This window comes from Dysidea avara, chromosome 3 (genome assembly GCF_963678975.1).
Source record: "Dysidea avara chromosome 3, odDysAvar1.4, whole genome shotgun sequence".
Lineage (NCBI taxonomy): Eukaryota > Metazoa > Porifera > Demospongiae > Dictyoceratida > Dysideidae > Dysidea > Dysidea avara.
The window spans coordinates 23,581,966-23,597,670 of NC_089274.1; the positions used below are offsets into that span (position 1 = coordinate 23,581,966).

General features: G+C 36.2%; 1 protein-coding gene across 1 annotated transcript; it reads left to right on the forward strand.

Annotated features, from left to right (window-relative positions):
* The first annotated feature begins 7,186 nt into the window (after nucleotides 1–7,186).
* On the forward strand, nucleotides 7,187–7,678 carry LOC136248421 (fibrinogen-like protein A). Its single transcript, XM_066040203.1, has one exon. It carries the CDS (start codon nucleotides 7,187–7,189, stop codon nucleotides 7,676–7,678), a length of 492 nt encoding a protein of 163 aa, XP_065896275.1.
* The last annotated feature ends 8,027 nt before the right edge of the window (nucleotides 7,679–15,705 follow it).

A 15,705-nucleotide genomic window follows, 5' to 3' on the forward strand; every position in this document is an offset into this window, starting at 1 on the left:
ACAAAATTAATTGCATGCTGCTTTACACATTACAGTGTAGCAACGAAATCATAATAATAAGTTTTTGATCTTAAGACTTCATAAATAGCCCTTTATGTGACAAATATAATTCCGCACATCTTATGTTATCACATTAATGCTGCCATGCATGTATACTTAATGTGTACAGGAATGTGCTGGTGCTATAGAGATTTCATCAGTATATGCTCAACAAGGTGTCAAACAATTTATCCAACACTGTAATTATTATCTTTTACCTCCTACAAAAGAAGATTTTGGTGCTCTACTTCTGCATGCCATCCATTCTCTTATATCAATATGATACCTTGCATGGAAGCCAGCTTGAAACTTACTGAAACATCATGAAGTTATACATATCACAAGAAAGATTTACATTACATGTATTCATTCATAGTGTTACATTAGTCAGTTACCATGCAAACCTTGAAATGCTATAAAGCTACAGCCTAATGCATTCCTTTTCTAACACTGAGTAACTAATAAAAATCAAGATTTTAAAAGATGCAAGCTGCACGTGCTTTTAACTTAAGCAAAATAAATTTTACAACAGAAAACTAATTAGCATGTTTGGAAATCTTATAGTAAGTATAACACACATGAGTACTGATATCAAGAACAAAAGCTCCATTGTGCTAGTATAGAATAATGAATAACTATCTTAAGCATCACTACAGTGCAGTGCTCTGGCAGTACAGTAATTAAGTTGCTTAACAGTGTTATTGCAACCTAACTCCATGTATATTACGTGAATATGCTTGTGTGCAGGTGTCTCACAAAACACATCCACATATGTAGAATATAGAATTCAGGATATGCTATACTTTGCACATTATAGCATAACAATGAAACCATTTATACATCATTGTTATCACATGATGTATATACTATTACAAACTATAGTCCTTCTCTAATTGTTCAGTATGAAGTTTAAGCTTTGAGCTATCACATTGATTGATGTTATAGTGCCATGTTGTTATTATATATGAAGTCGGTATTGTACCTGTAAGTGTATACACATGTGATTTGATATTGTTCAGTTCTTCTCTATAGCTTGGCCTCTCTTCTTTATTTTATGAATAGTTGGTAACGTCCATCCTGGCTGTATCTGTACTCTAGTGGCACTTTTTGCTTTAGAATACAATCATAATGAGCCTTATCCAAAAATGGCTGCTATAGTGAGGGGGGACTTTTGTAAAATTTGCATGAGCACTGAACTAATCTAACTATGGGAAGAAAATTTTAAATATATAGATTGTTATTCTTTTAGTTATCATATAACCAAGCCGGTGTATGGGTCAGAGCTCGATGTCTAGTTCTTTCTTGGCTGAGATATATAAAATCATTCTAAATTTTTCTCCTCATAGTTGCCCATACAAATTTTATGAAATTATGAAAGTTCTCCTACTATAGATGTTATTTCGGACATGAATCATATATGCATTTCATTGAATGAATGCATATATGAGTAGTTTTACGATGATCAGTTTCTATAATCATACAGTGTTTTGTATATGCATACATATAAACTGTAATAGCTATTGGCTCATCTTTGTTAAAGTAAATTTTGCATAATGTTCCAATCTACATTGTTTTGTGACTCTTACCATCAAAAGATACTGAATGCCAACTATTAGTAAAGTTTGTCGTGTAAATGTCTGACTAAATGGATCTATGAAATTCATTTGTACATAACAATAAGAAGCTTGACAATTTACAATTCATGGAGGGGACTTTTGGTAACACTATATACATGTATCCTGTGCCATAGGTATGTAGTTGTGAAGCAAGGAATGCACTTATGATCTTCAGTGTGAAATATTAATTCACATAGCCTGACATAATTGTCTTAATTGTATACGTTTTGAATTGTTAAGTACTGTTGAACTTGCCTACTTCAGTTGCAGAGATTTCTTCTTCCACTGATTGATGAGTATGGACCCCAGTAAGTTCAAGCACCTCATCATGTAGCTACGGCTATGGCGTGCTTATACGACCACATCAATTCTGTAAAGGCAGTGAGTTTCAGTTAGCAATGGAAGGATCCCACCAAAATGCCACATAGTTGTATTGGTTTTAGGGTGATATTTTTGGGCCAGAAAAGATCCCTATTATACAGTACATTATATATATGCTGCTTTATGAAATCCCTTGCCCCTTTAATCTTTCATGTCACGGTGGCAGCACAATATAGTGCACATGCAAGTGGTTATACTGAGTTGTCTTCCACAATCATAGCCTGTCATGAAGTATGCATTTTACTGGGTCAGACTACTGACTCCATTTTAACAAGCCATTGTAATTCCAAGTCCTTATACATATATGGTCTATTTTGAATATAGAACACATTGAAGCAACACTCTGTTCCTTGTTCCTTTTTGTCATTGCTGGAGTCCTAGCTGGCCAACAAGTTTGAGAGATATGAGCTACAAGGTATATATTGCTTACTGAATATAGCTGGTCGCATAATAGTTTGCTGCACTGATGTGTGTGCATCACTGTGTAGTTAGCTAGCTATATAGCCACTTGTTATATTTGAAAGTTAGTTATTTTGTAAACTTCAAAGGACGGTACCACTGCCAGAAATACTTTTATTACTAAGACACTTGCAGTCATAGAACTATGGACGATTATTTACATTTAAAAGGGTAACTTGTTGTCACGCCTTCTCCCGTGGCCAGCATAGTAGCCAAAAGTTCAACACATATGATAATGGCAATGATAAATGGAGTGACAACTGCATGTGCGGCACAAAATTATATGCTAGAGGCAATGGAGGATGGTGGTATAGTGAGTGTTAGACTACTTTTAATACAATCCTATTGATCAATTTAATATATTTTGCTGCTACTTGGTCCAACCTCAGGTGGATAGAAATGAAAATACGTCCTCTCAACTGTACACCTCAGTGATATTCTGCTAACTTGTTGTTCACTATTATTAACTGATATCCTACTGTGTCTACTGGATCAACATTGTAGGATATAACAGCTAGTAGCTCACTGTGTGATTGTATTTGTACTTTATGCATTATTTGATGTGGACAATAACAATAATAACAATAATATATACTGTTGTATGCTTACAGGGAGAAATTTGCACTTTTAAGAATTCACATGAAATATCACTGCATGTACAGTAAGAAAGTTTAGGAAAGGGAATGTTAGTGGACACGTTAGTGTTCATCACTGATTAGCAGCTGTGAAATCATCTCAAGTCTCAACTCGGGCTTATGTTGTGTACATAGCTTTCTTTGCATGCTATTTATAAAACATGTCATCTTAGCTAAATGCCATATCTCAAAAGCACACAATTTTGGTAATATGACTTTACACACATTCTGCACTCAGGCCTAGGGTGTACAAGTAAGCTCTGTCAATAAATGTTACGGTCTGTTACTATGGATGAAAAGTTTGGAAAACCTAGAAGTTCATACAGTGTATATACACTTTCAATGTATTGTGTATATAAATCATGCTCAGGCAAATGTCTCCCCATCTTAATCAAGGATGCACATACTGTACACCTATATGCATGCAGTAGCCACTATGCTATTGTTTACATGAAATGTAATTAATCTGTTGTACCATCTTCTGTGTCTTTAAATATTACTGTCTCATATACAGCCATAGGGGCGTCTGGATTTAGTGGAATGGAATGGTGGACTGGAATGGTGGAATGGACTGGAATGGAATGGTGGAATGGACTGGTGGAATGGTGGAATGGACTGGTGGAATGGACTGGAATGGAATGGTGGAATGGACTGGAATGGTGGACTGGAATGGAATGGTGAATGGAACAGTACTTTGGTAATTTCAATTGGTGGTCACCTCTTTATAAAGACCACCTTATAACAAAGACCACCTTATAACAAAGACCACCTCTTTATAAAGACCGCTTTACTTTAATGTTTAAAATGCTGCTATCTTGTTGTTTTAAAGTGTATCCCCATAGAATGGTCTTATTGATCAGTTGTGCGCCACATGCCTAGAAAAATCAGAGTGATATCTGATTTGTAATACAGCAATATACCCCATGCAAAAACAGTTTGCCTGTATAAAGTGACGTCCCCATCAAACTAAAAGTAACTAACAACTAAAGGAGCTATTATTTGGGTGAGGCCAAGAAATACTGACAAATAACTTGCTATAATTTATATAAATTTGGTCCATCATCATTCACTCGTACAGTCTTGCTGCATTCCTAATTAATTCCCTGTAACTCTAATTGGCTAGTAATTTATTGTTATTAGCACTTTACAGTGACCAGCACTGAAGGTCTGACAGCAACATGTGCTGCAGCCTTAGGATTACCTAACCTAATTCAAGGACTTAGAACTAGCTGCCTTTTTTCTCCTCTACAACACCAGACTATTGAGAAAGGTACCAATTTACTAGCCAATTGGGAATTAATACAGTCAGACTGCACAGGTCAATGATAAAGGATCAAGATTATTGTAAATTATACTTAGTTGCCAGTATATATTGACATTCATTTCTAGATATTAGCTCTTTTAGTTGCCAGTTGCTTTTAGTTTCGTGGACACATATTTTTTTGTATAGCCAAGCTGTTTTTTGTATGGGGTATATAGCTATTACTGTATTGTATCATAAATCAGATATCACTGGCTTTTCTAGGGGACATAACATGTGGCACACAATTCATCAATAAGACTGTCTTATAGGACTCTAAAACAACAATTCAGATATTAAAGTAAAATGGTCTTTGTAAAGAGGTGGTCTTTGTTAGAAGGTGGTCTTTTAAAAGAGGTGACCACTAATTGAAATTACCTAAGTACTGTTCCATTCCATTCCATTCCATTCCACCATTCCATTCCATTCCACCATTCCATTCCACTGAATCCAGACGTCCATCCAAAATGGCAGATGGTGGTACAACATATGCTGGCACGTCAATCCTAATTCCCAATACAAATCTGTTGCATATGGATTAATATACCTTGCTGATGCTTGGTACAACCCCAGGTGGATAGAAATGAAAATACATCCTCTCAACTGTACACCTCAGTGATAATCTAGCTTGTCCATTAACTAATAACCTATTGTGTCTACTGGACTGGTATTGCCCCTGACAGCTAGTAGCTCACTGTGTGTTAGTATTAGATATATTGTACACTATGTATTATTTGATGTGGACAAGAACAAGATTATGTTATAGTATGTTTGCAGGGAGAAATTTGAACTTTTAAGAATTCACATGAAATATCATGTACAGTAAGAAAGTTTAGGACTTTGGGCATGTTAAATGTTCATCGCTGATTAGCAGCTGTGTTTGGAATAAAATCATCTCAAATCAGGCTTATTCTGTACACGTAGCTTTCTTTGACATCCTTAACCATCTAAAACATGCATGCAAGTTATAAAAATTCAGAAGTACTGTGCATACAGTGTTGCAATACATAAATACTGCACAGTTGGAGTTTACTTTGATATACATACACAAACACTTTTGTGTGTATAGATCAAAATCAGGCAGATGTATATATGTACTACGTGTCTTCCCATCCTATCCAAACCAAATAAGGAATGCAGTAGCCACCATACTACTGTTTATATGAAGTACAATTAATCTATTACACCCGCATCTTCTGTGCCTTTAAATATTACTGTCTCATATAAAGCCATGATGTGAGTACTTGACTATGTATGGGTGAAGACTATTGGCTCCTTTCTAACTAGTTCACAACAAATCCTATTATGATAACTAGCAAGACAACACACTGTAACCTAATATGGTGCAGAAAATCATACTGCTATAAATAGGTCTCAAATGCATGTATTTCATATACACTACTGTGTATCTGGAGCTGTTATTGTCACTAACACCTGATCCAGGAGACTAAGAAATACGTACAAGGTGAGTGTTAGCTACTTGTGAATACTAACAAAGACTTCACAAAAGTTATGAAACTCTTGCTAAGAGTTTGTTATTGTCAAATTACGCTAACATAGTTATACATGTATAGGATTTCAGGGTCTATACAGTTAGCTACTAGCAAACTTTTTCCTAAATGGATTATGCATAGTGGTGCAGGCAGATATTTTACCAAGATTCGCATGAAAATGAAGTTACATTGTGCATGTAATGGATACCACTATATCTCAAAGTATGTATAGTAGTGCTAGTGGTTACATTTTGAGTTATTAATGTTGAGTGCATGGTGGCCAAAATTCGTGTTGGTAAAGAAAGTATTTAGCTAGAGAGGTCATAAGTACTGTTAATGTCACAAAATGTTTTCTATGTAATTATAGAGATGAAGTATGTATACACTATCTCAAAATATCATGCAAAACACAAACATGAAAATCTTTGTGGCAATACTACAATTTGGTTGTAAATTGGCATCTGCATTTCAATAATCTCAAATTTTATACCAAACACAACTATATATATGTAATATTCATGTCAATACACCTGCTGTGATATACAATCGATTCTAAATAGTAAGAATAGTGTCGACGTCTGCATCACCATCACAATAAAACAAGCCAAAATCACAATAGGTGGCATGAACACAAAGGTCAAGTCAGGGAATCACAGATGGAAGCTTGTGTATAAGGCCGCATATCACTGATATTTCATTTGCAAGCCGCTATTTCTAATATCTATGCTGCATGGCCACAAATCTAATGCTATAGTGGTGAAAGTTTTAACTATGGTATGTCAGTAATCATAATGTGTGTATGGCTATTAGCTTTTATACACAACTGGTGTCCATGTGTACATGTGTACTAAAGTGACTATATGGTCTTGTGTTTATGTGGTACTTATATGTTGGTGCATGCATGTTGATTGTGTTGTGAATGCATTCATTATAATGGTTTCTATCATAGTTCTGATCACATGCAGCTATGACAACACTTCACATCATCCTCATCTCACTATTCACTACTGGGATAACTGCTACTCCATATTGTGATCAACAACTCAAACAAACAAGTGACAGCTAATAATCTCAAACAGAAATGTATTATCGACAATACTACCACATCAACTTGCTGTGATCTTAATGCTTTCTATTTCTTTACTAAACCTTCTGGTGTTTACCAAATGGACTGTTGGTGTAGAGGAAAATGGAATATCGCTAATGTCTACTGTGACACTACAACAGCAAATGGAGGATGGACAGTGATACAGAGAAGGAAAGATGGATCTGAGAATTTTCACCGACTATGAGAAAGGATTTGGAGACCTGAATGGAGAATTCTGGTATGGGTTTAATTCCATGAACTGTCTTACGCAAACTGGCCAATGGGAACTCAGAGTGGATTTTGAATTTCCCAACAAGACCAGATCCTACCTTCACTACAATCTGTTTAGAGTAGGAAGTGCTACTGAAGAATACTCACTGACTATTAGTGGGTTTACTGGCATCACTCCTACTGACCCATTCTCTACCCATTCACTGAATGGGTTAAAGTTTAGCACATATAACAATGACAATGATAAATCAAGTAATAATTGTGCTAAACAAGCCTGGAAAGCTGTAAACAATGGAGGATGGTGGTACAACAACTGCTGGCACATCAATCCTAATTGCCAATACAATTATGATGAAACCATACATGTTGGTGGAAGATGGTACACTCCCAGGTGGATAGAAATGAAAATACGTCCTTTCAACTGTACACCTCAGTGATACTATACTAACTTGTTGTCTGCTAATAACATCACTAGTAGGTCTAGTGGCTCTATTATACCGGTACTGTAGGACTGTTATACATAGTAACTGTATGTGCTTCTATTAGATTATTTCAATTTTAGATCTGTTTAAAGTATTTTTTTTTACATCCAGCTGTTCTCTGACAGTATTCTGAAGTACTCCCATGCTCATGGTTAAAGCAAAAATACACTGTATATTATTATTATGGCAGTGTATGCAGAAGTGAATTGTACACAATTCTCAGTGGGTCAGCTAATATACAAGACTGGCTAGAAGCTATAGTGGACTAGCTAGTTACGTAACTATGTGTAATACAGTAGTGTAGCCATACCATTGCGGCTATTAACTGAGGCAAAAAGATGAGTATATACTGCAAAGATTGGAATGCATTCAACAATCACAATAGTGCAGTTGCACAACTGCTGATTTGTGTATGTACATTCGTGTCACTCACTATTTTTTTCTAGTTAGGATGTGGATAGCTGGACATAATTACTAATTCAGCATGATATCACCCTTGTCACTAAATGTGTTGTGACTTTCTCATTGGAATGGCTAAGAAGTATCCCATTTATTGTGAATCATTCAACTTCACAGCCGGTGAAATTTGGCTGCTAAGTGCCAGGCTTGGGACCAACTACTATGCAGTGATTCTCTCTCTTCCTCTCAGAGGTGTAAAGTACATGCATGTTATACATGTGCAGTTGATGATTTGTAATTAGAAACTACTAAATGTTGGTTATTGTATGGTTGCTACAAATTGTTTTTCATTGTATGATGTTTTTCTTGGTTGCAAGAGGTGAGCCATAACTACTGAGCTTGCACAGTAGGGTAACATTCTCAATATGCTAATGTGTTTAATACTATACTAGCCAGTTTTCACCCAAAAGTGTGTTAATAGGATATACGTCCTTGTGTGGTATGCATACATGCAGGTTTGATGACACTAATAAAGGAGCTTGAGAATGCTCCCAAAGTGGAGTGCATGCATTTGATGGTAGGCTGGTGTATGGTGACCTGCATGGCCTAGCTTCCATGAGGTCTTGCTGGAGATGATTTGGAAAGAAGACAAGATGTTTGTTGATACAAGAGATACATTGGTGCAGTGGCTAAAAAAAAACTATTTTTTACAACTAGCCCAAACCTGAGACCGGGGGAGTAGTACATATACACAAAATGTTCTTTGTGTTTGAATTACATACTTTGTATTTTGTGTTCTACAGGGGTATATTGTCACGATTGTTGTGTAGCAAAATGTCAGTGAAGGGAATGCATGATTGAAGGGATTTCAGGGGAGTGCGGGAGCATAAGGGGAGTGTGGGAGCATATTTACCTAGTTGAACATAATTGTGGCAAGATTGAATTTGGAAGCAATTTGAGATACCTGGAACTAGGGAATAGCAAACAAACTTACAGTGACGTACAAGCCAATTCTTTAGATCAAACTATGTGTTTTATAAGAGCAATTATTTTATATCAATAGTGGACTGAGAAAATGACCATAACTAGCTATAAGTTGCAATTTTAGTGGACCACAAGTGGAAAATATTTGAAAATGGTAATCTCAAGACTGGATCTTGAGGTACTTTTAGTCAAATCCCTGTAAACATGCACATCACATGTATAGAATTTTTGGCTTTATCCTTTTCTGTCAGTGTGGTGCATCTTGCTATTTAGTCTGACTTTTACAACTAGCCAAATCACCATTTACAACTAGCCAAAAGTCATTTACAACTAGCTTTTGGCCACAACTAGCCCCCTTTTTTAGCCCTTGCATTGGTGGCTGGCATGAATAAGCCTATACTGGAAGTCATTGATTAGCTGCTTGGTATAGGACTTTTTAATAGAGACTTGCAACTAGAGTTCTGCCTGATTCCAACTGTGGGTTTCAGAAAGGACATAAGTGCAAAACAAGCTTAATTCAATTAAGGACATATGTAGCACATGTGCATCGATGTATTATAGACCAAGCATCATATGTGTTTACAGAAACATATTTGTAATTAGAGCAAATTATGATCACAAAATTATGATGAAAAACTGATTTTGCTTCAGTAGCACATATGTACATATTTGCAACTTCACTATACACTCATGTGTAAAATGTGTAAATGCATAGTGGAAAAGGTTGACTATATGTGTTTCACCTGTGGAAGGGTATAGTGTGCAAAAGCAAATAGTGCCAGTGTATATATTTTTTGTTATAAAAATTTTGTAGCTGTACAGTTATGCCATTACCAATAGCCCTATACATCTCTAATATCATGAATATGGCACATTAAGTTTGAGGTTTTCTACACAGAGATTTAAGACAATGCTCATCGAGTGTAAAATCAAAAGCTTATTAATGTAAATTTTAGTGTTTTGTTTAGACCAATAGTAGAGTGTGCAACTGTTATTTGGTCCTCACATGCAAACTGTGATAAAGCTGCCTTGGAAAAGGTATACAGTGGAAAGCTGCCAGATTTGTATCTAATGATTTTTCAACATATTTAAGTAAATAATCAATGCTTCATGAATCAATTGACATGGAAGTCAATGAAAGACAGAAGAATACAGTAAAAGACTCATTAGATTCTATTCAACTATTAATATGATAGTGGATGTTGAACCCCTACTGGAACATTAACTCAAGATCATCAGCTAAAGTTCAAACAACTTCAAATTCATTTCATAACACATTTTTGCCAACCAGCAACGAATCTTTACACAACGCTAGACTACAAAGACCCATCCTTATTTACACCATTTGTATGGGGATGTTTATGATAAGCTGCATGGCTGGCTATCTGATTCAATCGATTAATTTGAGTCCAGTGTTCGTGAATTGAAACAGGTTAAACAATTTGGCCTGTTTCATGTGACCAGTTCATGGACACCATGTTCTTTGCTCTCAAAGCTTGCAAAAATGAATGGACTCTATGACAAAGAAAGAAGCTTACTACTTCCACAAGAGCTTGTAGTAAAATCTCTACTGGTATCAAAGGTACTTACATTGCTACATAGCTATATACTTCTATGTATTTGCTACTCCACTTAGTTGTATGCTGTTTTACAGTTACTTTCTTGTATAGATAGCTATCATAAAACTGTTCAAAAGTGGTCCAATTAGCATTGTATAGACTAAGGAGCATCACTTTTATGATGAGGTCAACCACAAGTTGTAACACACAACAGGATGTTGATATACATACACTACCCACAACAACGGGTGTGTATTAACTCTGTGTGTTCTCCAGTGCATCAACTATCACTTACTACTGTAGCTACATGGTACAAGTAATTGATTGGATCAACAAAAGGTAATTTAATATAACTCTGTGCGGTGATCACGTGATCAATCAGTTTCCTGTATTACGTAACTTTGTGGCTGAGCAAGTCTGTACATAACAAGATTGGTTCTTATTTTCAGGTGAAACATCACACAAAATATCACGTGAGTCCTTAAGGGGAATTTGAACGAGTTTTCTCTTAGCAAATCACTTTTAGTAGCTAGCACTTCTAAACACTGAACTTGAAGCTTTGCTACTGATTTAGCTAGCTAATCTGATACTGAAGCTGTTATTACGCATGCATGCATGCATGCAGTGTCTCCTATGTAATATAATTGCCAATCTTTAGTAACTATATGCTCTCCATTCAACAAAAAGTAGTGATATCCTGTGCCAAAAACAGCCCAGCTGTTAAAAAAGGCGAGGCCAAGAATGCGCAAGTACATGTTCATGGAGTAACTACAACCATGCAAAAGACATGATATCAAAATCTGGCCAAGAAAGCATTACAGTATAGGAACTTTTATGCATTCATTTTCTATATGCTTCACATTATCACATCCAGTTAGTTGTAGCTACATGTGTGCTTGCAATATAAACAATACTACTGAGATGATAAAAGATGATTACACTGCATTGTTACCAAAATTAATCTAACTAAAAATTTACAATTGGTTTCTACTTGGCCATCTTTTTGCACTGTATATTAAAATAAAAAAGATGGCCAAGTAGAAACCAATTGTAAATTTTTAGTTAAATTAATTTTGGTAACAATGCAGTGTAATCATCTTTTATCATCTCAGTAGTATTGTTTATATTGCAAGCACACATGTACAGCTAGCTGGATGTGATAATGTGAAGCATATAGAAAATGAATACATAAAAGTGCCTATACTGTAAATGCTTTCTTGGCCATATTTTGATATCATGTCTTTTGCATGGTTGTAGTTATCTAGTCCAAAACAGCCAAGCTGTAAAAAAAGTGTGCGGTCCTCAGAAAGGCTATGGTGAAAAAAGATGTGAAATCCAAGGTGGCGGCCAAGAAATGGCTGTGATGGTAGGTTAATGGTAAAAATTTTAATAACGACAATTCAGGTGAATTAAGTGGCACAAAATTCACCTGAATTGTTGTTAATAAATTTTTTACCATTAACCTACCATCACAGCCATTTCTTGGCCGCCACCTTGGATTTCACATCTTTTTTCACCATAGCCTTTCTGAGGGCCGCACACTTTTTTTTACAGCTTGGCTGTTTTGGATTAGATTTCATTTCTTTTTGTATTTGTATACCCCAAAGCCGGCCTATGGCCAGCTTTGGGACTTTTTTAACCTATGTTTTTTTTCTTTACTACAGGAAGAAGAAAAGATGAAGTAGATGTACTTTAAATATTTTATCAGTAAATGTACAAATTATATATATAATACATATGTGATCGGATTTGCAAAAAGGGGTCTTCCACACACATCCAATTTGCCAACTTTGACAATTGATAACTTCAGATTGGAAAGAGCTATTGCCTTGAAATTTGGGCAATGGTGATTTCTTTGCAGCTGAACTCTCTACAAGGTAATTTCTTCTAGCTGATCTCTCTACAGGGAGATTTTTTTGTAGCTGAACTATCTACAAGGTAACTTCGATCTCTCTACAGGGTGACTTGTTTGTAGCTGAATTCTGTATAGGTGATTTGTTTGCAGCTGAGCTCTTTACAGAATGGTTTCTTTGTAGCTGAACTCTCTACAAAGTAACTTCTTCTAACTGATCTTTCTACAGGGTGATTTGTTTGTAGCTGAACTATCTACAAGGTAATTTCTTCTAGCTGATCTCTCTACAGGGTGATTTGTTTGTAGCTGAATTCTTTACAGGTGATTTGTTTGCAGCTGAGCTCTTTACAGAATGGTTTCTTTGTAGCTGAACTCTCTACAAAGTAACTTCTTCTAACTGATCTTTCTACAGGGTGATTTGTTTGTAGCTGAACTATCTACAAGGTAACTTCTTCTAGCTGATCTCTCTACAGGGAGATTTGTTTGTAGCTGAACTCTCTACAGGTGATTTGTTTGTAGCTGAATTCTGTACAGGTGATTTGTTTGCAGCTGAGCTCTTTACAGAATGGTTTCTTTGTAGCTGAACTCTCTAAAAGGTAACTTCTTCTAACTGATCTTTCTACAGGGCAATTTGTATCTGGCAGAATTTTCTACAGGGTGATTTCTTTGCAGCTGAACTCTCTACATGATGGTTTCTTTGTAGCTGAACTCTCTACAAGGTAATTTCTTCTAGCTGATCTCTCTACAGGGAGATTTGTTTGTAGCTGAACTATCTACAAGGTAACTTCTTCTAGCTGATCTCTCTACAGGATGATTTGTTCGTAGCTGAATTCTGTACAGGTGATTTGTTTGCAGCTGAGCTCTTTACAGAATGGTTTCTTTGTAGCTGAACTCTCTACAAGGTAACTTTTCTAGCTGATGTCTCTACAAGGTCACTAGTTTGTAGCTGAACTCTCTACATGGTGGTTTCTTTGTAACTGAACTTTCTACAAGGTGACTTCTTCTAGCTGATCTTTCAATAGGGTGATTTGTTTGTAGCTTCACTCTCTACAAGGTAACTTCTTCTAGATGATCTCTCTACAGGGAGATATGTTTGTAGCTGAACTTTCTATATGATGGTTTCTTTGTAGCTGAACTCTCTACAAGTTAACTTCTTCTAGCTGATCTCTCTGCAGGGTGATTTGTTTGTAGCTGAATTCTGTACAGGTGATTTGTTTGTAGCTGAGCTCTTTACAGAATGGTTTCTTTGTAGCTGAACTCTCTACAAGGTAACTTCTTCTAACTGATCTTTTTACGGGGCAATTTGTTTCTGGCAGAATTTTCTACAGGGTGATTTCTTTGCAGCTGAACTCTCTACATGGTGGTTTCTTTGTAGCTGAACTCTCTACAAGGTAATTTCTTCTAGCTGATCTCTCTACAGGGAGATTTGTTTGTAGCTGAACTATCTACAAGGTAACTTCTTCTAGCTGATCTCTCTACAGGGTGATTTGTTTGTAGCTGAACTATCTACAAGGTAACTTCTTCTAGCTGATCTCTCTACAGGGTGATTTGTTTGTAGCTGAACTATCTACAAGGTAACTTCTTCTAGCTGATCTCTCTACAGGGAGATTTGTTTGTAGCTGAACTCTCTACAGGTGATTTGTTTGAATCTGAACTCTCTAAATGATGGTTTCTTTGTAGCTGAACTCTCTCAAGGTAACTTCTTCTAGCTGATGTCTTTACAGGGTCACTAGTTTGTAGCTGAATTCTATACATGGTGGTTTCTTTGTAACTGAACTCTCTACAAGGTAACTTTTTCTAGCTCATCTTTCTACAGGGTGATTTATTTGTAGCTGAATTCTGTACAGGTGGTTTGTTTGCAGCTGAGCTCTTTAAAGAATGGTTTCTTTGTAGCTGAACTCTCTACAAGGTAACTTCTTCTAGCTGATGTCTCTGCAAGGTCACTAGTTTGTAGCTGAGCTCTCTACATGGTGGTTTTTTTGTAACTGAACTCTCTACAAGGTGACCTCTTCTAGCTGATCTTTCTACAGGGTGATTTGTTTGAAGCTGAACTCTCTACAAGGTAACTTCTTCTAGCTGATCTCTCTACAGGGAAATTTGTTTGTAGCTGAACTCTCTACATGATGGTTTCTTTGTAGCTGAACTCTCTGCAAGGTAACTTCTTCTATTGATCTCTCCACAGGGCGATTTATTTGTAGCTGAACTCTCTACATGGTGGTTTCTTTGTAGCTGAACTCTACAAGGTGATTTTTTCTAGCTGAACTATCTCTTTCCATAGTTGCATGAACTCCCTACAAGGTAACTTCTTCTAGCTGATCTCCAGTGTTGGGCAAGTTACTTTGTAAAAGTAACTAGTTACATATTACATATTACTTGCAACAGAGCTATTTAGTTACAGTTACATATTACCCATAAAATAAAGTAACTGTAATAATATTACATATTATATTACTTTGTGTCCACAGCCTTAAGCTGTCACGTGTGAAACTACCACCTTATCACGTGACATGATTGCGTTGTTGGACAATGTGTAAACCTTGGTTATAAGCAAGAAGCTAGTGAATAAGCTTCATTCAGTAGGCCTCGTTACTTCGTTATGGTTAGGCGTTACTCAGAGGATTACTAACTAGATTAGTAACTTCGTTACTTTTAATAATAATATTACGTCATATTAGACTCGTTACAGTAATTATATTACTTAGGTAACGCGTTACGTTTGTAAGTAAAGTATCTTGCGTTATATTACCTGTTTTCATAGCGTATTTCGTTATATTACTTTGTTACCACAAAAGTAATAATATTACGTAACGCGTTACATAAGTAGCGCGTTACTCCCAACACTGCTGATCTCTCTACAGGGTGACTTGTGTGTAACTGATCTCTATACAGGTTTCTTATTTCTAGCTGATCTCTTGAATTCTCTTCAGGGTGACTGCTCTATTAGGTTGACTGCTCTATTAGAGTATCTCGATCTCGCACTTGCTGCACCAAGTTGGATTTCGTGTTATAACTCCGTGGCTTTAAGTCTGATTCTTCTACACCATTGATGAGCCTTTCTAAGATGATTACTCCATCTGTACAACGATTTTCAAAGCATTACCCCAAGCAGTTTATCTGGTAGGCGTGGCAAACAGTCGTTTTTTTTATTAGCTGATCTCGATTGCATAATTGTTACACACTGTTGGTTT